A 27610-nucleotide genomic window follows, 5' to 3' on the forward strand; every position below is an offset into this window, starting at 1 on the left:
TTTTTAGATATGACACCAAAAAAGCATACGCTACCAAAGAAAATATAGATAAATTGGACACCACAAGAAATTTTAAACTTCCATGCTTCAAAGAAAGTGAAAATACAGCTCACAGAATGGGAGAAAAAATTGTGGATTATATACCTGACAGGGGACATGTATCTGGAAATACATAGAATCCATACAATTCAACAAAAGAAAAAAAATCCAATTTTTAGAGATTGGCAGAGGATTTGAAGGCTTCTCTCCTGGTGTGGCGCCGTGGGTTAATGCGCCAGACTGCAAAGCCGTTTGAACTGCAAGATCGGCGGTTCAAGCTCACCAGCTGCTCCTTGGAAACCCTATACAGGGTCGCTAGGGGTTGGAACCAACTCCAGGGCACTTCGCAACAACAACTCCAAAGAAAATATGCAAATGAATGCTCCGGCAGCCATCAAGGAAATGCAGATCCAACCAAATGAGATACCACTTCACACCCACTGTTGTTGTTGTCCATACAATGAAATACTATTCAGCCATAGAAAAGAACTAAGATACCAGCTACAGCCGGAGGAATGTTGAAAACAGCATGCTAAATGAAAGATGCCAGATACAAAAGGATTCCTCTTCAATGCAATGGCCAGAATAGACAAATCCAGAGAAACAAAGTAGATTAGTGGTAGCCCGTGGCTGGGGAGAGGGAGATCTAGGAAGTTACTACTAATGAATATGCAGTTTCTATGGTTGTTGTTGTTAAAGTGCCATCGAGTGGCTATGGAGTTTCTATTGTTGTTGTTAAAGAGTTGAGTCCATCCGACCCATAACGACCCTGTGTAGGATTTCCGAAGAGCAGCTGGTGTGCTTGAACCACCAACCTTGCAGTTCAAAAGCCTTTGTAGTCTGGCGCATTAACCCACAGAGCCACATCAGGACTCCGGAGTTTCTATTAGGCTGTGATAAAATTATTCTGGAATTAGATAGTGGTAATGGTTGGTAGCGTAGCTGCTAACCTCGGGGTCATCAGTTCGAAACTACCAGCTGTTCCGCGGGAGAAAGATGAGGCTTTCTGCTCCCATAAAGATTGACAGCCTCAGAAACCCCATACAGGGTCGCTATGAGTCGGAACAGACTCCACGGCACATAACAACAACAACACTAATGGATATGGAGTTTCTATTAGGGGTGATAAAATTATTCTGGTATTAGATATAGTGGTAATGGTTGGGAGTCCTGGTGTGGCACTGTGGGTTAATTCGCCAGACTGCAAAGCCATTTGAACTGCAAGGTCGGTGGTTCAAGCTCACCAGCCGCTCCTTGGAAACCCTAAAAAGGATCGCTACGGGTCGGAATCGACTCGACAACACTTAACAACAACAACAGCAATGGTTGCATACTCAGGAGCGTTCCTGTCGCTATAGGATAGATAAGCCCCGGACTGCTAACCACAAGGTTCAAACCCACCAGCCTCTTAGCATGAGAAAGACGAGGCTTTCTGCTCCTGTGAAGATTTAGAGCCTCAGAAGCCTCAATGGCACCTAATCATTACAAGAACGGCTGTACAATTTTGTGAATATACTGTCACTGAATTGGACACTTTTAATGGTCAACATTATGCTATCCATGGCACATAACAACAACATTTGAAATATATTTCAATGAAAAAAAAAATTGCAAATCCAAGCCTGTGTGACTCCACAGTGTGAATGGTGGTGGTGTGCTGTGGAGTCAATTTTGACTCATAGCGATCCTGTACAGGGTTTCCAAGGAGCAGAATCTTTACAGAAACAGAAAGCCTCATCTGTCTCCTGCGGAACAGCTGGTAGTTTCGAACTGCTGACCTTGAGGTTAGTAAGCCCGACTATAACCACTACAGTACCAAAATGCTAACCACGATACTATTCGGGAAGACCTGATGTGGCGCTGTGGGTTAATGCGCTGGACTACAAAGTCGGTTTGAACGACAAGGTTGGCAGTTCAAGCTCACCAGCCACTCCTAGGAAACCCTATACAGGGTTGCTATGGGTCAGAACCAACTCGACGGTGCTTAACAACAACAACAACAAACTATACTGACAACTGTAATAATGCAGTCTTTCTAAACTCTGTTGGATTGCTTACTCCTTTGAATAGTTGATCTAGGTCAGAGATTCCCTGTCTAGGTTTGGAGTCCTGGTGTGACACCGTAAGTTAAGCAAGGTCAGTGGTTCAAACTCACCAGCCGCTTCTCCGAAACTCTATACAGGGTCACCATGAGTTGGAACCAACTGGATGGGATGTAACAACAACAATAAGAGATTACAAGATACTTTTAGCAGGAGGAAGTGTTATGACAAAAATAAAACAATGGCAGAGTGTTGCAACTTCAAAAAGTTTGTGAATCACTAACCTGTGTAGAATTAAGAGTATGCCACGGATAAAAACAGGATGTGAATCTGATAGGGTGTAACCCATTGACAGGTAAGCATGAAGATTTTGCCGGAAAACACAATTTTTGTCAAAAAAAAAAATGCACTGATGATGTGCCTGAGCGTGGAGGGCGGAACAAAGAATTATGTTAAGAAACAAATACCTAAATCCACATACACTTAATCAGTTCTCCTTTAAATCATTTGGTTGCTGCCATGTAGCCAGCATATAAACCGCATAAAATCCACCACCACCCAGTCAATGCAGACTCATAGCGACCCTGTATAGGATTTTTGAGGCTGTAAATCTTTCCTGGAGAAGAAAGCCTCATCTTTCTCCCGAGAAGCAGCTGGTAGGTTTGAACGGTCGACCTTGTGGTTAGCAAAACCAATGCTTATCCTACACCACCACTAGGGCTCCAATAGTCATGGATACAGGGAGGAGATAAGGTATGAATGTTTAAGTATTTGCTCTTACTGTACTATAAAACTGTTTCTGTGTGGCTTATCTTCACCCCATACCTCCCCTTTGGGCTGAGACCCTGAAAAAAGAAGTGCATGAGAACAGATTTATAGGAAGGTATCATAAGGCTGTGTACGTAGGTAGAAATACAAAAAGAGGTGTTTCAGTGTAGGTAATTACGATTTTTAAAAAGAACACGTTTTACATGTACAAAAATGAAAGATTGATTTCAGCATTGCCCTCCAAATCCAGCATTCTGTTCACTGATCAGAGAAAGAAGCCATGATCTGCACTTCTCAGAATTCCATTATTTCAAATGTCTTCATAATTAAATGCCCACTTATTTCAACTAGTTCCATCTAGTTCTCATCTTCCGTCTACAGAGCATAGTCCTACAGTCTCACTTATGTCCCTGGGAAACCAGTCTCCTTTCTTTACACACACACAAAAAAACCCCACGAGTGTGAAACCAAGCCTGACCACTGGGCAATAGACTGAGAATTGAACTGGGTTGTAGGTTTTCTGAAACAAATTAATATAAAATAAACACTCTCTAGGATATTAACATTAAAGTCCCAAGAGTTCTTCCTTAAACCATTAGAAACTGTTTCCCTGCCTTTGGGGATGAGTGAAATGAGTCCTGGGTTAAATTGATGTTTTCTCAACTGTTAAATATCATTCAGGTTAGACTAGAATCACCAGATGATCTATCCCTGTAAGATGTTTTCCAACTCTGACATCATATCATTCTAGAGCTCTTGCTATCTATTACTCCATAGGAAAGGAACCTAAAATAATTATTATATACTTGTTGTTGTTATGTGCCGGGGAGTGGGTTCTGACTCATAGCGACCATGTTCAGGTTTCCAAGGTCGTAAATCTTTACAGGAGCAGAAAACCTCATCCATCTCCCGTGGAACAGCTGGTAGTTTCAAACTGCTGGACTGTGAGATTAGCAGGCCGATTCATAACCACTATGTTACCAAGAGTTCCTTTATTGTATACTGTTGTTGTTATGTGCCATGGAGTCCGTTCCGACTCATAGTGACCCTGCATAGGGTTTCCGAGGCTGTAAATCTTTACGGGAGCAGAAAGCCTCATCTTTCTTCCCACGGAGAAGCTGGTAGTTTCGAACTACTGACCCTGAGGATAGCAACCACTACGCTACCAGAGCTCCTTTATTATATACTGGTTGTTGTTGTTGTTATGTGCTGTGGAGTTGGTTCCGACTCATAGCGACCCTGCATAGGGTTTCCGAGCCTGTAAATCTTTATGGGAGCAGAAAGCCTCATTTTTCCCCCGCAGAACAGCTGGTAGTTTCGAACTACTGACCTTGACGCTCACAGCCCGATTTGTAACCACTACACTACCAGAGCTCCTAGAGCTCCTAAAAATTCATATACCTATTTGTTAGTATGACTAGAAAGGTTACCAAGTAATGGACATCATCAGGAGAGCAACAGGAAATTTACAAATTACATTAGCTTTCCCTGGGCTAAATCAAGGTGCTGATACACAGCTGCCTGTTGTATGTCAAGGAAACTGTAATGGATGATCCAGAGAACTACTAAAGGGGAGCAGGAGTCTTATAAACTAATGAGAACAGCTTTTAAAACTGAGAAGGCAGACAATGAAATCCTGTTAGGTGCCATCAAATCAGTTCCACCTCACAGTGACCCTATGTATAGCAGAACAAAACACTGCCCAGTCCTAGAACACAATTATTAGTAAACAACCCCTAGAAATATCTTTTGGGAACATAAAAGGCAACCAAATGCACTGAATTCTCACCTAAGGATTGAAAGTTGAAACCAAGAGTGGAGGGAAAAAAGGCTAGGGCATCAGTAATTATAATTAATAATAATAGTCAACTTTACATTTGTATAGCATTTTCTTTTCAAAATGGTTTCAAAGCTATTGTCTCATTTGATCCTCACACTAAAGACTGGTTGTAGTCTTGAATCTAAAGCAAATTAGCTAAGCAATCCTAAGTAACACATTTAAACTATTTGGGCCATTTTGTTGTTGTTAAGTGCTGTCGAACGGATTCCGACCCGGTATAGGGTTTCAAAGGAGCAGCTGGTGAGCTTGAACCGCTGACTTGGCAGTTCAAACTGACTTTGCAAGTCTAGTGCGTTAACCCACAGTGCCACACCAGGACACCTATGGCCATATTTGGCCACCGTTTTCTCATATGTCCGATGGAAATAACAATGCCTGTTGTATGGATCTCACAGTCTCTTGGGAGGACCAGATGAGAATAAAATAAAATGATTAACCTGCTTTATAGATTTATTATAGATTATACCACCCTATGTGGCACTGTGGGTTAAAATGTGCAGGACAGCAAAGTCATTTGAACTGCAGGGTCAGTGGTTCAAGCTCACCAACTTCTCCTCGGAAACCTTCTACAGGGTCACTATGGGTCAGAACTGACTCGACAGCACTTAACAACAACAACAACAACATATCTGCAGAGGAGTCCTGGTGTGGTGCTGTGGGTTATTGCACTGGACTGCAAATTCGGTTTGAATCACAAGGTTGGCGATTCAAGATCACTATCCTCGGAAACCCTATACAGGGTTCACTATGGGTTGGAACCGTCTCAACAGCACTTTAACAACAACATATCTGCAAATGATAGATGGAAAGCCAATTATTACGGAAAGTCACAAATGTTTGGAAGTTCATTCCTAACACATGGCTGACATAAAGAGGGACAATCACACTCTCCCACAAATTTCACGGAGGACCATGGGTCTGATTGCTTGTATGGTTCCCACATGGGGTTGGAATCCCCCTAAGGAATGAACTCTCTTCTTTTCTCTTAAGCTCTGATTCTGCAGAGAGACCTCAAGTTGATTACCCACTGACGAAGAGACCGAGAGCCTGTACCTGTTTAATAGGTTATTAAAGTCTACTTAAATATTTCATAGTATGAAGACTTAATTATTTTTTCTTTACAATAATTAGCTTCTAATTCTAACCATTGGGGTATTTTATACGTATAATCATAAACATTAAAATGAATACCAAAATAGCAGAACTGAAAGTTCTAAACCTGATATAAAAACACAAAGGTTAATTTAAGTAACCAAGAAACGGATTTGCCAAGGTAACACACATTATAATTGACAGAAATCCTAAACACTACTCACAATACTATTATCTTAATTCAGATTACACTGGCAGTTGCAAGGTTGGGGAAACAAATGGAGAAAACAAATGTAATTTACCAGTACAGCTTTCCATCTATTCTAGGAATGCTTTTTGGAACCTCTGCCACCCGATAGGATATTTACAAATTTCTAAATGCTCAGTGGCACACTTGGCAGGCAAATCTACAGACTAAACTGGCAATATATAGGTGTAGGACATGCTGTTGAATGTTAGCCTGAGAGGATCCCAAGTTCAGGTCAAAAACAACAGAGATCTACTTGAAATCAAGCTTCTCTTCCCCAGGGACCACATGGATCCTAACAGCACTGAACAAAAAGCCATAGAGAATGCCAGGGAGGATCCCAGATGTTAAACCATTTTTCCATCTCAGGACTGTATACTTTCAGACTTTCAGTGGCCTGCATTAATACTGTTTACCATACCCATACATTATGCTGCTACCAGGGCAAATGGTAAACACAGGAATTGTATGTGTCAGGGAGGATTTTAGATTATATAATGGGCTTGTTATCAGATCTTCTGGTCTCCATAAAAGGAAGACCCAGAGACTGAAGACACTGTTCATCAACCAGAGAAGTCTGACCTCCAGGAAGAAGACTGAGACAAAGCCCAAGGTCAGGCAATCAGAGCTCTGCAAGGAGACAAGAACTCAAGTAGGACAGCTCTCACAAATGACGCTTTGCTAGCTCTTGTAGCGTAGTGGTTATGTATCGGGCTGCTAATCTCATTGTCAGCAGTTCAAAACTGCCATCTGTTCCGTGGGAGAAAGATGAGGCTTTCTGCTCCCGTAAAGATTTACAGCCTCAGAAACCCTGTACAGGGTCGCTATGAGTCGGAAGCGACTCCATGGCACATAACAACAACAACAACCCACTTAGGCTGAATCAATGTTATTAAAAAACCTGAAATACACGAGAGCAATGCCATCTTGGGATCAAAGTTTCATTCATTAGAAAGACCTGAACTCCCCTCAACTGGTATACACCTTATACCCCATATATTGATGAGGCAGTGCACTAAGTCAAGACATTCAGCTTAAGTAAGGAGGTATTTTGTAAACACAGTGCTATATTTTCCCCTTGCACAAAAGAAAAAACTTAATGCTAACAAAAACGAAGTACCCTGGCCTCCAATATCAACTGAGTCCCACAGACTAACAGCTAAGAAGTCACCCAAATCCATAATGATTGAATGACAAAGACACACAAGGCCAATAGGGACCTGCAGAGAATAGCCATTTGAGACACATTCTTTATCTCAGCCTTGGTTTGGCCTCCTATTTAGGGCTCTGCGTCCCTGTTGGGAAAGAGAACTTGAGTGCAGAAGGATGAAGTAAATAAGGCCAGTCTCCCCTCTTCACCAAGCCAATGAGGCTTGCTGAGTGGTAAAGACACAATCCTGTATTTTCTTTCTCAGTTGTTATGGTGTCGGCAGATTTTATGGGAGGAGGGATGAGGGACTGGACAAGCTCACTACCTAGAGCAATTTTTGCATGCAATTATGAGACTCCATTGGCACAGCTTTAGGATCTGCAAGTTGGAGCAAGTTGCCCTGCACTTAGGGGAGGGATTAACTAAACCAATTCCACCTACATCAATTTGCACTGTTTATATGATATATTCATGAAGTACCAAAGTCACTGATTTGCAAACAGTACTTCCAGGAGATGGCCTTCTTTCAAGGTGCAACATGCTAGAGGAGAATCTGAGTACTCCTGAAATCAAATGGGAGGGAAACAATTGTCCCTTCCTGCCCCTAACTCTACTCCGCACAGCACAGCCTCTCCTTGTCCTAATCTGGAACTGCAAACAGAGTGAGGTCTCTCGAATAAGCAGGAGACCAGAATGATGGGACCACGTTTGGGACATAGGCCCAGTCAGCAGAAGACTCTGCACATTGTATGTGCTTAATAAACATTGCTGACTTACCACTGTTAGATTCTAATCACGCTTATATAGCTATGCCTGAAATTACATATGACACTTTTCAGTAGAAACTAACTGCCCCCGTATAGGCTAAAGATGGGGGTGGCTATGTTTTCAAATGAGTCTGACACAGATTGTCATTAGAAATGATTTCAACCACAACTTAAAACAATCACCTTTACTCTGTATGTCTAGTTTTATATGTTTGTGTTAAGTTGTATGCTCATTTGGAAAGAAAGAAAGTAAAAAAAAAAAAAAAAAAAAAAAAAAACTTAGGACTTAAGTATGATAGATTTGTCTCCCAAGGTGGGTAACAATTAAATTGGGGTTTCCAGCAAACTAGGGTTCCTCCTTATACGCAGCCTAACCACTATCCCATTAAAACATAAATGAAGTAATTTCTTTGAAAAGTACAATGCTGAGGAGGTTTATAGAACCCTTTCATCTTCAAAAGACCTAGCCAAGGCTCACAATACACCGTACACAATATTATGCCTTTTACGTAAGTGCACAGCTATGAAAGAAAGGTCATAGGAATGCCCTAAAGCCATAAAAGCCAATGTAACATCAGATTTGGGAAGAACTCTCTGATCTTCTTGGCTCCAAGACCTGTATTTTTCAAATAAATCAATCAAGTTGTGTGGAGCAATCAGGAGAATCTAATTCACGTTATATATCTACATCAACTCAATTGATGGATTGAGTAGCACTATATATATATATATATATATATATATGGAGCTCTGGTAGCGTAGTGGTTACGAATTGGGCTGCGAACCACAAGGTCAGCAGTTCGAAACTACCAGCTGTTCCGGGGGAGAAAGATGAGGCTTTCTGCTCCTGTAAAGATTTACAGCCTTGGAAATCCTGTACAGGGTCGCTATGAGTCAGAATCGACTCCACGGCACATAAAAACAACAACAACAACATATACATAAATGGACTCCTGGTGTTGCGCTATAGGATCAGCATTGGACTGTGAAACACAAGGTCAGCAGTTCAAACCACTAGGTGCTCTTCGAAAATCCTATACGGGGTCAGTATGAGTTGGAGCCCAGTTGATGACACTTAACAACAACACATACATAAATGGACTCTTGGTATGGTGCTGTAGGATCAGCACTGAACTGAGAACCACAAAGTCAACAGTTCAAACCCACCAGCTGCTTCTCAGAAACTCTACACAAGGTCTCTATTAGTCAGAACAGACTTGACAGCATTCAGTAACAATAAATATAAATGGAGTCCTGGTGTGGTGTTGCTCCATTCCAGCTGGTTCACTCCTGCAAGGTCAACAGTTCAAACTCACCAGCAGCTCCTCGGGAATGCTATACAGGGTTGTTATGAGTCTGAATGACTCAAAGACACTTAACTAAAAGAACATATGGTGGTGGTAGTGGTGTGCCATGGAGTCAGTTCCCACTCATAGCGACCCTGTATAGGGTTTCCAAGGCTGCAAATCTTTCAGGAGCAGAAAGCCTTACCTTTCTCCTGTGGAACGGCTGGTAGTTTCAAACTGCTGACCTTGAGGTCAGCAGCCTGATTCATAACCACTATGCTACCAGAGCTCCTTAAAACAATACAACATATATATATATATTTGAGAAACTCCCCCCAAATATATACATAGCAATGACTGCCCCACCTCAGGGCAATGATGGTGGAGTGGCACTGGTGTGGTGGTAGTGTGTGTCGTCCAGTCGGTTCTGACTCATAGTGACCCTGTATAGGGTTTTGAGGCTATAAATCTTGATGGGAGCAGAAAGCCTCATCGTTCTCCCATGGAGCTGCTGGTGGATTCGAACTGTTGACCTTGTGGGAGCTAACCGGCTGGAATGGAGCAATACTGTTCCCCCAAACAGAAGAAAAGATGGGGACGGGGGTCCCTGTTCAGCATTCCTCCTACTATTGTACATTGCCAGATAACTGACTCGATTTCTGAGAGGGAACAACACACGGTTAAAGGGAGCCACTTACGGCTCAAGTTGAGAAGCCACACACAGCACTTCTTTTTGTCCATTTGTTGTTGCTGTTAAGTGTTGTCAAGTCGTTTCTGACCCATAGCGACCCTGTATAGGGTTTCTAAGTAACGGCTGAAAAGCTTGAATCACCGAATTTGTGGTTCAAATGACTTTGCTGTCCAGTGCATTAGCCCACAGTGCCACACCAGGACTCCTTCATGTTCACAGTTTCCAGTATATTTCCTTTTTTGGAACCTAATGTTGGCATTTTGAACCCACCTAGATGGAGCTCTGGTAGCGTAGTGGTTACAAATCGGGCTGCAAACCTCAAGGTCAGCAGTTCGAAACTACCAGCTGTTCCATGGGAGAAAGATGAGGCGTTCTGCTCCGGTAAAGATTCACAGCCTCGGAAAACCTGTACAGGGTCGCTATGGGTAGGAACTGACACCACCGCACAGAACCAACACCACCAGATGCTCAATGTAAGAAAGACCCGGAGATCTGTTCTAAGAAAGACCACAGCCTTGAAACCTCTGTAGGGAGGTTCTACTCTATTACATGGGGTACCTGTGCTTTAGAATCGACACTGTAGCACACCACCACAATAACAACTGGGTGACACAAGCAGTTATAGCCTCTACTAGTAGCCAGCAAGGTCTGTTCCAGTTCTGGCGATCTGCCTCCAAAAGGTCCCCTTATGTGGCATAGGTCTACTCTGTCACATATGAAATCACCCTGAGTGGGAAGTCTTCTCAATGGCTACCAACAACAACCTTTTTACTTTAACCTCAGAGACAAACACAACCAGTACCGAATCCACCACCACCCCACGGCAGAATCCTCAAAAAGACAAAGTGGTTGAGACACACAGAAGCTCCGTTACTTGAGTGCACAGGTTGACAGGGAAGGCTGGGAATGTGTGTGGTGGTGGTGGGGCGCTGGGTTGGAGAGAGCTGGGCGCACAACTTGGTGCCTGACAACACAGGAAAGTGAATGGGCATGAAGGAAGGTAATGGAATGTGGAAGACGGAAAGTGATGAATGAATCGACCCCAGGATCCTGATTTCCTGCTCTGGAAAGAAATGCCTTCGAGAAAATAACGTTGAACGGCACACGGAGTGCTAAGTAACCTAAACCTTTCCACCACAAATAGTGTTTCTGTAAATCTACTCCACGGTTAATAGTTCTGACTAAACAGGAGTGAGAAAGCCCCCAGCTCGCCCCAGTTCAGTCGCAGTCTATACTGTGGAGATATGTGAAGTTTTCCTTCTCCCTTGCAGACCTGCTCGAACAGCTAGGCCAGCAAGAATGAACCACCCTTATGGAGGAGACTCGATGCTTACTCCCTAGGCAGAAAGGGATTAAGTTTCTCCCCAGGCAGAGTGTCCGCAGCATCCCCAGCTGTTGAGGTAGCCACCGCCAGGCAGTCTGCCATCCAAGGGGTGCGGCCCGGGCCAGGAGGCTGCCGGCCGCGGGAGCGTGGGAAGGTGGCAGTGCCCTTTCCCAGACTCCCGCCTGGGCGCCCTGGGGAGCTGCTCCAGGACCCGCGCTGGCCCAGCTAGGCTGCGTAGGAGGCCGCGGCCACCCCTGCCCGCCCCCCAGAGTGCAAACTCCCGTCCCAGGAGGGCAGCAGCCAAAGCTGGGGCCCCAGCGGCACATCGGGGAGGCAGGGAGCCGCTGCCGCCTGGAACCTCCAGGCCGGCTCACCGCACCCAGCAGAGCCCAGAACCCTCGACCGACCCGGCCACGGCGGCACCTGAGGGGCGGCCAGAGCCGGGGCCGAGCCCAGCGCGGGTGGTGGCACTCGGGCTCCGGGACCGCAGCGAAGAGGCGCTTTTTACCCAGAACGTTCCCGGGTGCCAGTCATGTCCTCAGCGGCACGACGGAGGGCGCCGGCCGCTCTCCTCACTCCACAGCGCGCTGGCTCGGGCTCCGGCGCGAGCTCCCGGGCCGCCGCCGCCGCTGCTCTAGGCCGCCGCCCGCCTTCGCCGCCTTCGCCTGGGCCGCCGCCGCCGCGCAGCAGCCGGGATCCGCCCGCCCGCGCGCCCCGCCGGGGACAGCACAGTGGCCGCGACGCTGTCTCGGTTGAATCTCCAGAGCCAAACTTAAAGAGTTTTCACCCCTCTGTCCAGAAGCCACACCATGACACCACAGCAGCACCACACTGTCATTTCCGCCGCCGCAGAGAGAGAGAGAGAGAAAGGCAATCCCTTGGAAAAGGGGGGTTGGTGGGGGCAAAGCGGGCTGGGGCTAACGCCCCGAGGGAGGACCCGGCAGGGCCCCGGCAGGAGGGACCCTCAGCCACCTTCCTGAGCTCACCTTCCTCCGCCCCCGCCGCTCCAGGCTCCCCCAGCCCCTCCTCTGGAGGCACGTTTACATGTTTTCTCCGCGGGCAGGAGTGACCGGAGAAACCTGAGCAAGCGAGCAAAGGCAGCGGGTGGGTGGGGTTCGGGTTACTACTGTACCTACCAGCTGATTCCAGCGGCCTTTCCTCCAGCGCCCTGTCATCTTGAAAGAAGACACACCGAGCGTGTGTGAGTGTGTGTGTGTGTAAGGGAGAGAGAGAGAGAGAGAGGGAGGGAGAGAGAGAGAGAGAGAAAGCCAGAGAGCAAGAGAGCAGAATGTGTGAGGAATGCAAAAGGAAGGCTACAGCCAAACTCTTCTTCCACCCGCCACCACCACCCTTCCCTCCCGCCCCGCCCTGCTCCACAAACACCCCCAGGTTAGAACTACAAAAAAGACTGTTGCATTGGCAAATAAGAAGAGAGTGTCTCGGTCCACCGCACTGGTGCTCAAATGAAGCTACTCTACGTAAAAGTTAACTACAAAGTAAAACAAAAATAGTAGAGGAGACAGAAAGGGGAAGACAATTGAAGGAAACCCAACCCCTCTTTATTTTACAAAAGGAGAATGGCTGTGTTTTATTGGCCTTGGGCAGAAGTTTGGGGATGGATTAAAACTAACCAAAGAGGGGGAAAAAACAAAAACAAAAACAAAGACCAAAAGACTAGGGTATCTTTTGCACCTTCAGATCTTTGGCCATCCAAACAAGAGGGTCCTTACTCAAAGAACAATGGGGCAGATAGATGTCAGCTATCCAGGTATTTCACGTCCCTTATAAGCTAATTGGTCCATCTGGAACCCAGGAGTACCTCATTGGTCTACAGTCAGACTCCCACTGATCTGTTATTGGCTCAGTGAAGCTGCCCACCCCCCCTCACTGGATGATTAGGACAGGAAAGGAAGAGGAGGCCACAGAGGAGACTCTGTTCCTCACGTGACAAGAAGAAGCAAAAGAAGGAAGGGGAAAGAGAGAAAAAGACCCCACCAAACACACATAGACTTCGCATTACTGTACATGGGAACAAGTCCAGAGTAATTAAGGTAGCTCTGGGTGTGTCCTATCAGGGAACCAATAGTAATCAGCCAACACCCCTGTTAACCAATGTTCTAAAGAACACTAAGGTGGAACCAAGGGGAAAATAACAAACAGCTAGCCTTCTGATGAAAGGCCAGCCCTAAGAGAAGTAAAAGTCAGAAGTCAACTGATCCAGACTAATAGGGGATGGATAAAGCATGTAATTTATAAGTAAGAATATGTTTATATTATAATATGCATTACACAATACAGTACAAGGGTGAGTCAATAATTATCTGCACTCTGGTTATATTAAAATGCCCTTCCCAGTCCATGGTTGATGATGCCGTTGCGTGTACACCTGAAATGATTCTGTTGATTAGACGAGTGACAGTGGGCAAATCATTTACAAATCAGCCATGGCTTTGCCTATGAAATAATCCTCAACAGACTTGGGTTTCTAAAAGTTTGTGCAAGATGGGTACCAAAACAACTCATACAAGACGATAAACAGAAGCATTTGAACATCTGCAAACAAAATTTGGACCGATACTCAAAGGAAGGTAAAAGTTTCTTTAAAAAAAAAAAAAATCGTTACTGATGACAAGACACGGATTCATTACTATGAGCCTGCAAGTAATCCGCAGAGTGTGAAATGGAAACATCCTCAATCTCCAACCAAGAAAAAGTTCAAAAGTCAACCTTCAGCTGGAAAATTGATGCTTACATTTTTCTGGGATTCTCAAGGGCCAGTATTGGAACACTATCAGGAAAAAGGTTTGACAATTAACAGTGTTCGTTAAAGGGAGATGCTCATTGAAGAGCTGAAGCTTAAAGTTCAGATTAAACACAGAGGACTGCTGTCCAAGGGTGCTGTGATGGTGCATGACAGTGCACTTCCACACACCTCTGCCCACACTGTTGATGCTCTACAAATGCTTCGTTTTGAGATGTTAAAGCATACTCCCTATAGTACTAATCTTGCTCCACAGGACTTTCGTCTGTTTGGTTCCCTGAAAGCAGCCCTTCAAGGATGAAGATTCACCTCTGAGGAAGAAGTAAAGACGTCAGTGCGTTTGTGACTCATTCAGCCTAAAACATTTATCTATAAGGGAATACAAAAGCTTAATGACAGACAAAGTGTATTGAAAAGCAAGGAGATTATGTCAAAAAATGATGTGTTTGTCTTTTCTAAATGTTGATTAAAATAAATTCTACAGTCAGAGTGCAGGTAAATTTTTTTCACCCTCGTATAATATAAACATATTATAACTCATCAGTTTGTTGTACTGTGTTGGTTTGCCTATTGCTGTAATGCTAGAAGCTATGCAAGCAGCGCTTCAAATGCTAGCAGAGTTTCCCATGGTGTACAGGTTTCAGCTGAGCTTCCAGACTAAGACAGACTAAGAAGAAGGACCTGACTATCTACTTCTGAAAAAATTGGCCAGTGAAAACTTTATGAATAGCAGCAACATAATGTCTGCTATAGTGGCCTAAGATGAGCCCCTCAGGTTGGAAGGCACTCAAAATGCAACTGGGGGAGAGCTGCCTCTGCAAACCAGAGTCGACCTTAATGACATGGAAGGAGCAACGTTTTTAGGACCTTCATTTACTGCTGTGGCTTGACTCAAAAAAAGAAGAAACAGCTGCAAATATCCATTAATAATTGGAACCTTGGATGTACCAAGTATAAATCTAGGACCACTGGAAGTTGTCAAAAATAAAATGGAAGATGGAAATCCTAGGCATTAGTCAGCTGAAATGGATGGACATTGGAATTTTATATCAGTCATATCATCTACTGTGCTGGGAATGACCAATTGAAGAGGAATGGTCAAATTCATTGTCAAAAGAACATTTCAAGATCTATCCAGAAGTACAATGCTATCAGTGATAAGAAAATATCTATATACTTAAAAGGATGACTAGTCAATAGGACCATTATTCAAATTTGTGCACCCATCAAAATTGAATTGAAGAAATTGAAAAATGTCACCAACTTCTAAAGTCTGAAATTGATCAAGCCTGCAATCATGATGCATTGATCATTACTGGTGATTAGAAAGTAAACATTGAAAACAGTATTTGGAAAACATGGCCTGTGTCATAGAAATGACACCAGAGATTGCGTGATTGAAAATATCTCTTTTCAAAATTATAAACAGTAACTGTACATGAGGAGCTCACCAGATGGAATACAAAGGAATCAAATCAACAAGTTCGTTATTATCAGTCACTTCAAAGCCAGAGGCCTACTGCAGAACTTGCTCACATACAAGTGCAAATTGAAACTGAAGAAAAAATAGGGAAATTCCAGGAGAGCCCAAGTACAGCCTTGAGCAGATCATCTCAAGAATAGATCTGACACACTTAACACTAATAACAGAAGACCAGATGAGTTGTGGGCTGGCATCAAGAACATCATATATGAAGAAAGCAAAAGGTCATTTTAAAAGACAAAAATGAAAAGAAAAGGCTAAAATGGATGTCAGAAGAGACTTTGAAAACTGGCTCTTGAACTTAGAGTAGCTAAAGCAAATGGAAGAAATGATGACGGGAAAGAGCTGCACAGATTTCAAAGGGGGTACTCAAGGACACAAAATATTGTAATGAAATGTGCAAAGACCTGACGTCTACACTACCTAAAAGTAAGAACACACTCAGCATTTCTCTAGCTGAAAGAAATGAAGAAAAAAAAATTCAAGGCTTTATACATAATCTTTAGAGATTCTAGGGGCAAAATATTGAAGCATCAAAAGATGAAAGGAATACAGAATCACTGTACCAAAAAGAATTGGTATTGGTCAATGTTCAACCATTTCAGGAGGCAGCCTATGATCAAGAATTGTTGATATTGATGGAAGACGTTGACCCAGAAGACATTGAGAAAAACAAGGCTCTAGGAATTAACAAAGTATCAATTGAAATGTTTCAATGAATGTATGCAAAGCTAGAAATGTTCACTTGCCTTTTCCAAGTAATTTTGGAGATAGCTACCTAGCCAACTCATGGGAAGAGATTCATATATATGCCCATTCCAGAGAAAGGTGACCCAATGGAAAGCATAACTCATTAAATAATATCATTAACATCACATGCAAGTACAATTTTGCTGAGGCTAAATCAAAAATGGTTGTAATAGTGCATTGACAAGGTGCTGCCAGAAATTCAAGCTGGATTCAGAAGCAGATATCAGCGCTGACATCAGATGAATCTTGGCTGAAAACAGAGACTACTAGAAAGATTGACTATGCAAAAACATTCGACAGTGTGTATCATAACAAACTATTGATAACAAAGAACAGAAATTCCAAAACACTCAATTGTGCTCATGAGGAACTGACACATAAACCAAGAGGCAGTTGTTCCTAGAGAACAAAAGTTCTGTATGATTTTAAATCAAGTAAAGTGTGCTCCAGGGTTGTATCCTTTCACTATATTTATTCAATCTGTATGCTGACCAAATAATCCAAGAAGATGGACTACATGAAGAAGAACGTAGTATCAGGATTGAGGGACGACGGCTCATTAAAAACCTGCCATATACACACTATACAACCTTGCTGCTGACGCAAAGAAGACTTGAAACACCAGTGAAGATCGAAGATTATGTGTGGATTACATCTCAACGTAAAGAAAACAAAAATCCTCACTTCTAGACCAATAAATAACATGATAAAGGGAGAAAAGGTTGAAATGGTCAAGGATTTCATTTTGCTTGGATCCACCATCAAGCCTCATGGAAACAGCAATCAAGAAATCATATGACGTGTAACACTGGACAAATCTGCTGCAAAAGACGGTTTTAAAGTGTTAAAGAGCAAAGATGTCACTTTGAGGACTAAAATGTACCTGACCCAAGTCATGATATTTTCAATCATCTCATATGAATGTCGAAACTTAGCAATGAATACAGAAGACCCTAAGAGAATCAATGCATTTGAATTATAGTGTTTTTCATATGTGAGGGGGCTTCAAGAAGTTCCTGGAAAACTCTCATTATCTTTTAATTCCATTTTTCCACAAACTTTTTGAAGCCCTCTCATACGTGAAGACAATATATTCAAATGCATTAAACTTTTTTTGTTTTACAAAAATCAGAAAATACATAAATAAATTAAAAAGTAATTTTCAAAGGTCAAAGTTGAATCCAACTGAAGTTGAGTCAGAAGTCAGTTGTTGTTGTTGTTAGGTGCCATCGAGTCCATACTGACTCGTAGCGACCCTATGCACAACAGGACGAAACACTGCCCGGTCCTGGGCCAACCTCACAATTGTTGCCATGTTTGAGCCCATTGATGCTGCCACTCTGCTAATCCATCTTGCTGGGGGTCTTCCTCTTTTTCTCTGACCCTCCACCTTACCAAACATGATATCCTTCTCCAGCAACTGGGCCCGCCTGACAATACGTCCAAAGTATGAGAGACGAAGTTTGGCCATCTTGGCCTCCAAGGAGCACTCTAGCTGCACTTCTTCCAACACAGATCTGTTGGTTCTTTTGGCAGCCCATGGCACTTTCAATATTCTCCTCCAACACCATAATTCAAAGGCATCAATTCTTCTGTGGTCTTCCTAATTCACTGTCCATCTTTCACATACACATGAGGTCAGTAGATCCCTGTAAATTCTTCTTCAACCTCATTCAATATAATCCCCACTGAAAGCTGGAAATTTTTTCTAAAATGTAAAGAAGTAACTGCTTTCACCATGAACAAAGCTAGAATGGCAGAATTCACAGTAGAGAGAGATTTGCTCATGGTCTTTATTGTCCTTTACCCCTTACCTGTGAGCAGTCTCCCCTACTACCTGACCTTTCAGTGCTTTCAAGCTATGCTTTCCATCCCTCTTGGATGCAAGGAGCCCTGGTGGTGTAGTGGGTTATGAGTTCGGCTGCTAACCACAAGGTCAGCTGTTCAAATCCACCAGTTGCTCCATAGGAGAAAGAGAAGGCTTTCTGATCCCATAAAGATCCATAGCTTTGGTCATTATGAGTCAGAATTGCCTTGATGGCAGTTGGATGCAGGAGTTTTGGTGGTGCAGTGCTCGGCTGCTAACTAAAAGGCATGGGACATTTCTACTCTGTCTTACAGAGTCTCTATGAATCAGAATCAACTCAGAGGCACACAATAACGACAACTATGTGTTGTTGTTATTAAGTGTCATTGAGTCGATTCTGATCCATAGCGACCCTTGTATAGGGTTTCCAAGAAGCAGCTGGTGAGCTTGAACCACCAACCCTGCAGTTCAAACAACATTTGCAGTCTGACGCATTAGCCCACAGCACTACACCAGGACTCAACAATTATGTAGGTATATCTAAAAGGTACAAGAAATATACAAGAATTATACTCATACGAAATTATACTTTACTAAATTATTTGCACTGCTTTGATCTGATCTTGAGGTTCCCAATCCAAAGACTCAAAAATACCTCTGTAAAACATAATTTAAAGTTGGCAGAATAAAAAAGAGAACAATCTGATTTATTTCACCATCATAGCCCAATGCACACTAATGAATTCCCTCAAAAAATTTATTGAGGGATCATCATGGTGGTGCAGTGGGTTAAACATTGGGCTGATAACAGCAAGGTTCAAACCTACCCACCGTTCCATGAGAGAAAGATGAAGCTGTCTGCTCTCTTAAAGCTCTGTGGCCTCCGAAACCCTATGGAGCGGTTTTGCTCTGGCCCACAGGATCGCTATGAGTTGGAATGGACCCAAATGGCAATGGGTTTTGGGTTGGTTGGTTGTTTTTTTTAAAATCCTTTACCAAAAGCGATCTGGTGACATAGTGATTAAATGCTCAGCTGCTAACCAAAAGGTCCAGGGTTTGAAGCTAGTAAGTGCTATACTGGAGAAGTATGCGGCAGTCTGTTTCCATAAAGAGTTACAGCTTAGGAAACCCTAGGAGGCAGTTCTACTCTGTCTTATAGAGTCGCAATGATTCCGAATCAATTTGATGGCAAGGAGTTTAGGATTGGGACCCTTGGATGCCTTAACTCACTCTGTCCTCCGCAGGCAGTAGTCCATTTTACAAATCGTTCCTTTCTCTCCCCCAGATGAACCTGCTTCTGTGTTCCTATCACACAGGCCCTTACTAACCCACTTTCAAGTCAATTCCGATTCTTGGTGACCCTAGAGAACAGAGCAGAACGGCCTCAACTGCTCTGAGACTGTTAATCTTTCCAGGAGCAGACTGCCACAGCTGTCTTCCTTGGAGCCGCTGGTGGGTTTGGACCACTGACCTTGCAGTTAGCTGCCCACTATACCACCGGGGCTCCTTGGACCTTACTAAATGAGTAAGTATTTCAGTCAATTAATTGGAGCTAATATGTTAATAGCTTCATTTGTTTCCTCCTTAGTAGATAATATTTTAATTTTAACAGAGACCTTCAATATATTAACTCAAAGGAATGACTAATAGCGTGTGTGGGTGGGAATGGGGGGGGGCAGATTTTACTAATCACATCACATAAGCAGCTGCTTTGAAAAGATCCCTACTTTCAGATGTTTTATGCAAATTACAGACTGTAAATTTATTAAAGTAAATGTTTTGTATCTGGCAGGCGATGCAAAATCGGCTGGGAGAATGTGATGAAACTATTTGTTTATAATTATTTAATGGTTACCTTTGTATGTAACATATGTTGATCCTATTAGCAAAATAAATCTGGCCCATGGCGGGAAAAAAGATTTTTGACAGATTTAGCTTGAGGTGTTTAATTGAATTAATTTGAGGCCAACTCGTCACCACAGGCCTACAGTATGAAAGAGATAGCTCATGGGCTACATTTTTCCAGCTAAGTATGTTGGTGGAGGGGAACAACTCCAGATATGTTCTACAGAGAAAAGCACAGAGACCAGTCTGTTTCGGAAGGAAAAAATCACAGAAGGGTGATTTTGTTACACAAGAGAACCCTTGCTTCTGCAAAAGAGGACCTTCAGACTGCTTTCAAAAGAAGCAGCTAGTTGTGTGAAGTCCAAAGAGGATGACCAAGGGCTTTTCTAACCAAGGAGCTCTTAACAGGATGGTGAAAAGAAAAGACTTTTTTGGCATGGACTCATCAATAGAACTTTGTTTTAAAGCTATGTAGTCATGAATGGGCTATGTCGGCTGCTTAGGAGAGTAGTTCAAAATAAATATCTTCCAAGAATAGAGAGATAGTAAATTTCTGGTACTTATGCTCCTTCGATCTATATTTTGACAAGTGCTTTGATTGATTTTGTAATTAATCTGAATTTTCTGTGTTTATTATAATAAAATTCATTGACTGTAGTTGAATGAGGGAGGTTCAAAAAGTTTGTGGAAAAGAATCCATTCGCTTTTCATTACATTTTACCACAAACTTTTTGAAGCCTCCTAGTATGGGTTCCTTTCTGGACTCTATTCTATATGGCTACCCATTATTCCAATACTAGGCTATTTTGAAATCAAGATGTATGTTTGATATCTGTATTACATTGATACTTTTCTGTAGCTTTAATAAGTCTTTAGGTCCAAGCCTGAACCTTATTTGTTGTTGTTAAACGCCGTTGAGTCGGTTCCCATCCAGAGTGACCTTGTATAAGGTTTCCAAGGAGCAATTGGTGAGCTTAAACCGCCGACCTTACTATTCAAACCGGCTTTGCAATCTAGCGCATTAACTCACAGCGCCACACTAGGATTCCTTATTGCTGGTCATTTCTTCCTAATAAGCAGCACCAGGCCACTTGGAGTCCTCCTGTTTCCCTCCTATTTCACTGGCTGTCCCTGGAGTTTATTTGCTTTCCATTCCAGTTCTCCCATCTTCTGACATTGGTATTGCACTCACTCTCTAACACCCTGGTTTTAAATACAATCCAAATGCTGATGGATCCCAATTTTATCTATTTTATCTCTTAGCCAAGACTTCTCCCCTGATTCCAGACTGCATATATATCCGACTATTTTACCATCTTCTTTGGGATGTCTCACAGAGAGCTCAAACTTAATGTAACCAAAAGAGAGCTCTTACTTTCTACTCTGTCCAACCCCCACAATTTTCCCCATCTCAGTAAATGGTACCACCTAACTGCTGAAGTCAGATGCAAGGATACCATCCTTGACACATCCTTCTCCCCAATAGTGTTGTTAGGTGTCATCAAGTGGGCTCAAATTCATAGTGATCTTGTGCACATGAAACATGAACTGATTCTGTTCCGTTCTCATGATTGTTATGTTTGAGGCCACTGTTGCTGCCACTGTGTCAATTCATCTTCTTGGGTGTCTTTGTCTTTTTCACTGACCCTCTACTTTTCCAAGTATGATGTCCTTCTCCTGGGACTGGTCCTTCCTGACAACATATCCTAGGTACCTGAGACAAAGTCACCGCCATCCTGGCTTCCAAGGAACATTCTGGCAGTACTTCTTCCAAGACAGATTTGTTTGTACTGAAAGCACCACTCCATGGTGCTTTCAGTATTCTTCAAGAACAGCACAATTCAAATACATCCATTTTTCTCTGGTCTTCCTTATTCATTTTCCAGTTTTCACATGCATAAGAGGCCATTGCAAATACCTGGCTTGAGTCATGAACACCTTAGTGCTCCATGTGACATCTTTGCTCTTTAACACTTTAAAAAGAGGTCTTTTGCAGCAGAGTTGCCCAATGCAAACGTTATTTGACTGCTGTTTCCATGAGCAATGACTGTGAATCCAAGTAAAATGAAATCCTTGACAACTTCAATCTTTTCTCTGCTTATCATGATGTTTATTGGTCCAGTTGTGAGAAATTTTGTTTTCTTTACAATGAGTTGTAATCCATACTGAAGGCTGTATTCTTTGACCTTCATCAGCAGGTGCTTCATGTTCTCTTCAGTTTCAGCAAGCAAGCCTGTGTCATGTGCATATGAGTCTTCCTCCGGTCTTTTTCAAATAGTACAGCTTCTCAGATTATTTGCTGAGCATACTGATTGAGCAAGTATGGTGAAAGAATATAACCGTGGTAGATATTTCCCCAAATTTAAACCACTTAATATCCCTTTGGATCCTTAGAAGCCAAGATGACCAGACTTTATCTCTCATACTTTAGACATATTATCAGTAGGTACCAGTCCCTGGTAGCGCAGTGGTTACAAATCGGGCTGCGAACCGCAAGGTCAGCAGTTCGAAACTACCAGCTGTTCCGTGGGAGAAAGATGAGGCTTTCTGTTCCCGTAAAGATTTATAGCCTCGGAAATCCTGTACGGGGTCACTATGGGTCGGAACTGACTCCACAGCACATAACCACCAACAACCACCAGTCCCTGGAAAATGACATCATGCTTTGTAAAGTGGAGGGACAGTGATAAAGAGGGAGCACTCCAAAGAGATGGATTGGCGCTCAAGCGTAGCAGCAATTGTGAGGATGGCACAGGCCCAGATAATGTTTCGTTCTGTTGTATACAGGGTCACTGTGGGTCAGAAGCGACTCAATGGCACTTAACAACAACAACGACAACAACAACATTCCTTTGTTATGTTTGAAAGATGACCTCTTGGTTTATGTACAGGTTCTGCATGAGCACAAATGTTCTGGAATTACTATTATTAGCAATGTAATCCATACTTTGTTATTATCCACACTGCCTTTGCACAGTCAATAAAACACAAGTGAACATATTCCTGGCATTCTCTGCTTTCAGCCAAGATCTACCTGACATCAGCAACAATATCCCTCATTCCACATCCTCTTCTGAATCCAACTCGAATTTCTGGTAGCAGTTAATGTACTGCTTCTACTGTTTTTAAATTATCTGTAGTAAAAAATTTTTTGACTAGTCCTTCCCCCAGTACCCATCATCACGTCTTATTTTGGGCTTCCCTCTTCCACTTTTGCCCCCATGTAATCAGTACTGCTGTCAGTACTCAAAGTGGAAATCCAATCATTTTACCACCCTTCTTATAATTCTTCAATTTCCTCTCATCAGCACTATAATAAAATTCAAATTACTTGTGTTAAAATTAAAATTTATACAATATTAAATTTATGTACAAACTCATAAGCTTTATTTTTTTGTGTACTTCATGAATTGGGGCAGGTGCCCTGGTAGCACTGTGGATTAAGCCTTGGACTGCTAATTGCAAGGTCAGTGGTTCAAACTCATCAGCCACTCCGTGGGAGAAAAATGAGACTACCTGTAAAGACTTAGAGTCTCAGAAACCCCGAGGAATAGCTCTACTCTGTCTTACAGAGTTGCTATGAATTGGAATTGACCTGGGGACAGTGGGTTTGGAATTGGAGTTGATGGTGGGGGTCTGGTCTGAAAGTCAGACAAGAGTTCCAAAGTATGGTGTAAAGCAGAAAGTTTTAATAAATCACAGACACACCGGAATAAAGAAGCTATACCGGGCAACTTTCAGACTGACATTTTCTTTCTTTATTTGAATTAAGGGAAATTTTTGAACTAGGTCAAACTGAGCATGCAAGTCTCGATTAACTAGAGTAGGTTTCCATTTCCAGGAGAATCATGGATATTTGCTTCTGGGCAGATTAGGCATTTACAAGAGATTGACATTTAGGTTTTCTTTTGCTGATGTGAAGTTTAGCACAAGTGACTTCATTTGGGGGCCCTGGTGGTGCAGTGAATTAAGTGGTGGGCTGCTAACCTTTTAGCAACTAACCTTTTCAAAGCCACCAGCCACCCCATGGGAGAAAGATGTAGCAGTCTGCTTCCATAAAGATTGTTGTTGTTAAGTTCTGTTGAGTTGGTTCCGACTCAAAGTGACCCTGAATAGGGTTTCTGAGGAGTTACTGGTGGATTTGAACTGCTGACCTTGTGGTATCCTGTAGTGCCACAGCCTTGGACATCCCATGGGACAGTTCTGCTCTATCCTATAGGGTCACTATGAGAATTGACTCCAAGTCAAAGGGCTTTTTGGAATAGTAAGGTTAACATTTGCCATGGCCTATAACACCTGCCATATGCTGGTTTATGGCAATCTAAGCACACTGGCCTTGTGACACTCCTTGAACCAAATCCAGCTCTTGGCCATCTCAGGAACTTTACAGGTTATTTTCCCTCTGCTGGACTGTTGCTCTGTCTTTCCGCTTTCCACTGTCTAGCTCCTTCTCACCCTTCAGGTCTTTCAGGTTATGTGTTACCTCCACAGAGAAGACTTTCCTGACCACCACATATAAAATAACCCCTTCATATTATTCTCTAATATAATGCCTTGTTTATTTCCTTCAGGGACCTTACACTTAACTAAAGTTATGGCTGTGGTGGCTGTGTGCTGTGGAGTCGGTTCCAAATCATAGCGACCCTGCACAGGGTTTCCGAAGCTGTAAATCTTTACGGGAGTAGAAAGCCTCATCTTTCTCCTGTGAAACTACTGGTAGTTTTGAACTGCTGACCTTGTGGTTAGCAGCCCTACTCATAATCACTATGATACCAGAGCTCCTTAGCATAAGTGCTGCTATATGTCGCCCCCAACACACATATTAGAATAGATGAGAGCAAGAAACTTGTCTGTCTCCATCACTGGTATATCTCTAATACCTAGAACGGCGCCTTGCTCATTGTTGTTGTTGTTAAGCGCTTTTAATTTTTTCATTACACCCCAACTTTTTCATTCAAAATGCTGATTATGTAGGTACAGAAAAATGACGTGAAAACAAATTCATTTAAATTGTCTTTATTTGGCACGCCAACTTTATCCTGGTAATAAATTGAAGCAGTTATCAAAAAACGTTGGACACTTTCCAACAGAAATGCTTCTGGGTGTGTACATCAAAGTATATGTAAAACCAGCTGACTATAATTTCCAACTCCAAAATGTGGCATCATCAAAGTTTTTGAAGTATGCAGTGTCTCACTGTAAATCATAGTTTGAGTTTATAAAGATTTCAATTGCCATTTCAGTTCCTGCAAGTTACTCAGTCCAACAACATAGAACTGACAGCTTAAAAATCACCTGATCCAGGCTCCTAGTTATTCAGAAGAAGGACCCACAAGCCTTGCAAGAATCACAAAGCCAGTAAGAGTAAGAGAATCTGGGTTGCAAATCAGTTGTAAGGTGCTCCACAAACATACGGCGTTAAATGAGGCAAAACTATGGCACAGAATTGTAACTCATATTTGAAAAGATCCTGTTTCCTTTTCTGCTTAACAAGGAGTTGAATCCTGAAGCATTGTTTTTTGGAGTTTCACAAAATTAGTGACTCGGTTGCTCTGGAGACAAAAATCGATCCCTTTACCATTGCCATGCTGCAATGAGTCTTGATGACAGGTAAGACGGAGGAATTCGCACTGACCGCCTAAGACAGGCAGTGTCCCTTAAACAAATAATAAACAAGGGGGAAACTGATGCAGACCGTGCAGACCCGGCCAGGAGTTCAAGGCCCTGCGGGCCCAAGCGTTGCAGACTGTCCAAACCATAGACTCTGAGGATCAGACTTTAGCCACCTAGCAGACATAGCAAACTGTCCCTCATCTGATTATGCCGTTATGCTTGTTAGTAATTCCATACATGAGCCCTGAATATCCACAGATAAATGTAAAAACCTTCCCTAAAAGCCAAGACTGTAAATTCCAAAAAGGCAAAGTTTCCACCCCCCCCCCAAAAAAAAAGCTAAAGAGGATAGAGAGAAACACTGTTAACTGATGGTGTATGGAGGGGATTATAATCAATGTAATGAAACAAGTCAGATGAATGGTTGAATGTGAAACTGATGATGTGCCCTGTAAACTTTCACTCAATCCACAATAAAAACCTTTAAAAAAAAAAATTGATCCCTTGATCACAGCTTATATTGTTACGTGCTTTTGAGTCAGTTCTGATTCATAAACACCCTATGAACAACAGAACGAAACACTGCTCGGTCCTGCATCATTCTCACAACCATTGATGTTTGAGCCCATTCTTGCAGCCACTGTTAATCAAAAAGAGGTCTTCCTATTTCTGCTGACTTTACCAAGCATGATGTCCTTCTCCAGGGAGTGGTATCTTTTGATAACATACCTGGCTCGTAGTAGATGCTGATATTTGCAATAAGCAAAGAAAGAAAAGAATGTGGTCCAGAGATGACATTCACAACTGTGATAAAGATTAACCCTAATCTTTAAACTGCATTGAAAACATCATACATGGAGAAGATTTCTTGACAGAGTTAATGCATGTCTATAAAATGTTCATGCTGGAGGCCAGTCTCAGGGCCCCAACTGCCTTGTTGTTGTTGTTGAGTGCCATCAAGTCGGTTCTGACAATTTTCAAAATAACTAGAGAAATACAAGGTGCCCTGGTGGATAAACATTGGACTGCTAACCACAAGATCAGCAGTCCAAACTCACCAGCTGATCCTTGGGAGAAAGATGAGACTTTCTGCTTCCGTAATGATTTGTTGGTGTTATTGTTGTTGTTGTCAGATGCCGCGATGTCAGTTCTGACTTACAGTGACCTCGTGCACAACAGAATGAAACACTGTCTGGTCCTGTGCCATCTTCACAATTGTTGTGTTTGAGCTTATCTCTTTGAGACTCTTCATCTGTTTTGCTCATTCTCCACTTTGCCAAGCATGATGTCCTTTTCCAGGGAACGAACGTGTCCTGACAACATGTCCAAAATAACAGAGATGTCTCGCCATCCTAGCTTCCTAAGAGCATTCTGGCTGTACTGCTTTCAAGACAGATTTGTTTGTTCTTCTGACAATCCGTGGTATTTTCATTATTCTTCACCAACAGCACAATTCGAAGCCATCAGTCCTGGTCTCCCTTATTCACTGTTCATTTTTCATATGCATAAGAGGCAATTGAAAATACCATGATTTGAGTCAGGGCCACCTTAGTCCTCAAACTGACCCCCTTTTTTTTTTTTTTTAAAAGAAGATTTTTATTGTGACTTGAGTGAAGGTTTACATAGCAGATCATCACTTTTACATTCAGCGAATCATATACTTTGCTTTATTACATGGGTGCAATGCCCTCCATGTACCAACACTTAACAACATTTACCTCTGTTCACTTTAACTATTGCATTCTTCCCTATGTCTCCTGCTACCTTTATCTTTCTTTCCTCTGCTAACCTCCCTCTTGTTGTATATCATGTTAACATGTGTCTATCCTCTGTTGTTGTTAGGTGCCATCGAGTCGGTACCGACCCATAGAAACTTATGCACAGGAGAAAGAAACACTGCCCAGTCCTGGGCCAATCTCACTACTGTTGCCAAGCTTGAGTCCATCAATGCTGCCACTTGGCCAATCCATCTCATTGGGGGTCTTCCTCTTTTTCTCTGACCTTACCAAGCATGATATCCTTCTCCAGCGACTGGTCCCTTCTGACAATATGTCCAAAGTATGAGAGACAAAGTTTGGCCATCTTGGCCTCCAAGGAGCACTCTG

General features: G+C 42.7%; 2 protein-coding genes across 2 annotated transcripts in view; both read right to left on the minus strand.

Moving 5' to 3' along the window:
- MID2 (midline 2) overlaps positions 1-11943 on the minus strand; it is a 123859-nt gene extending 111916 nt beyond the window's left edge. The window contains exon 1 of the mRNA XM_006871040.1: positions 11755-11943. The gene's annotated coding sequence lies outside the window, so the exon portion shown is untranslated. The remainder of the gene's footprint in view (positions 1-11754) is intronic.
- A 137-nt stretch (positions 11944-12080) lies between these two features.
- LOC102839139 (RNA-binding protein Rsf1-like) overlaps positions 12081-27610 on the minus strand; it is a 79011-nt gene continuing 63481 nt past the window's right edge. Inside the window, exon 3 of the mRNA XM_006871065.1 lies at positions 12081-12325. Coding sequence (XP_006871127.1) covers positions 12081-12325 — 245 coding nt within the window. The remainder of the gene's footprint in view (positions 12326-27610) is intronic.

The sequence above is a fragment of the Chrysochloris asiatica genome, unplaced genomic scaffold (genome assembly GCF_000296735.1).
Source record: "Chrysochloris asiatica unplaced genomic scaffold, ChrAsi1.0 scaffold00159, whole genome shotgun sequence".
NCBI lineage: Eukaryota > Metazoa > Chordata > Mammalia > Afrosoricida > Chrysochloridae > Chrysochloris > Chrysochloris asiatica.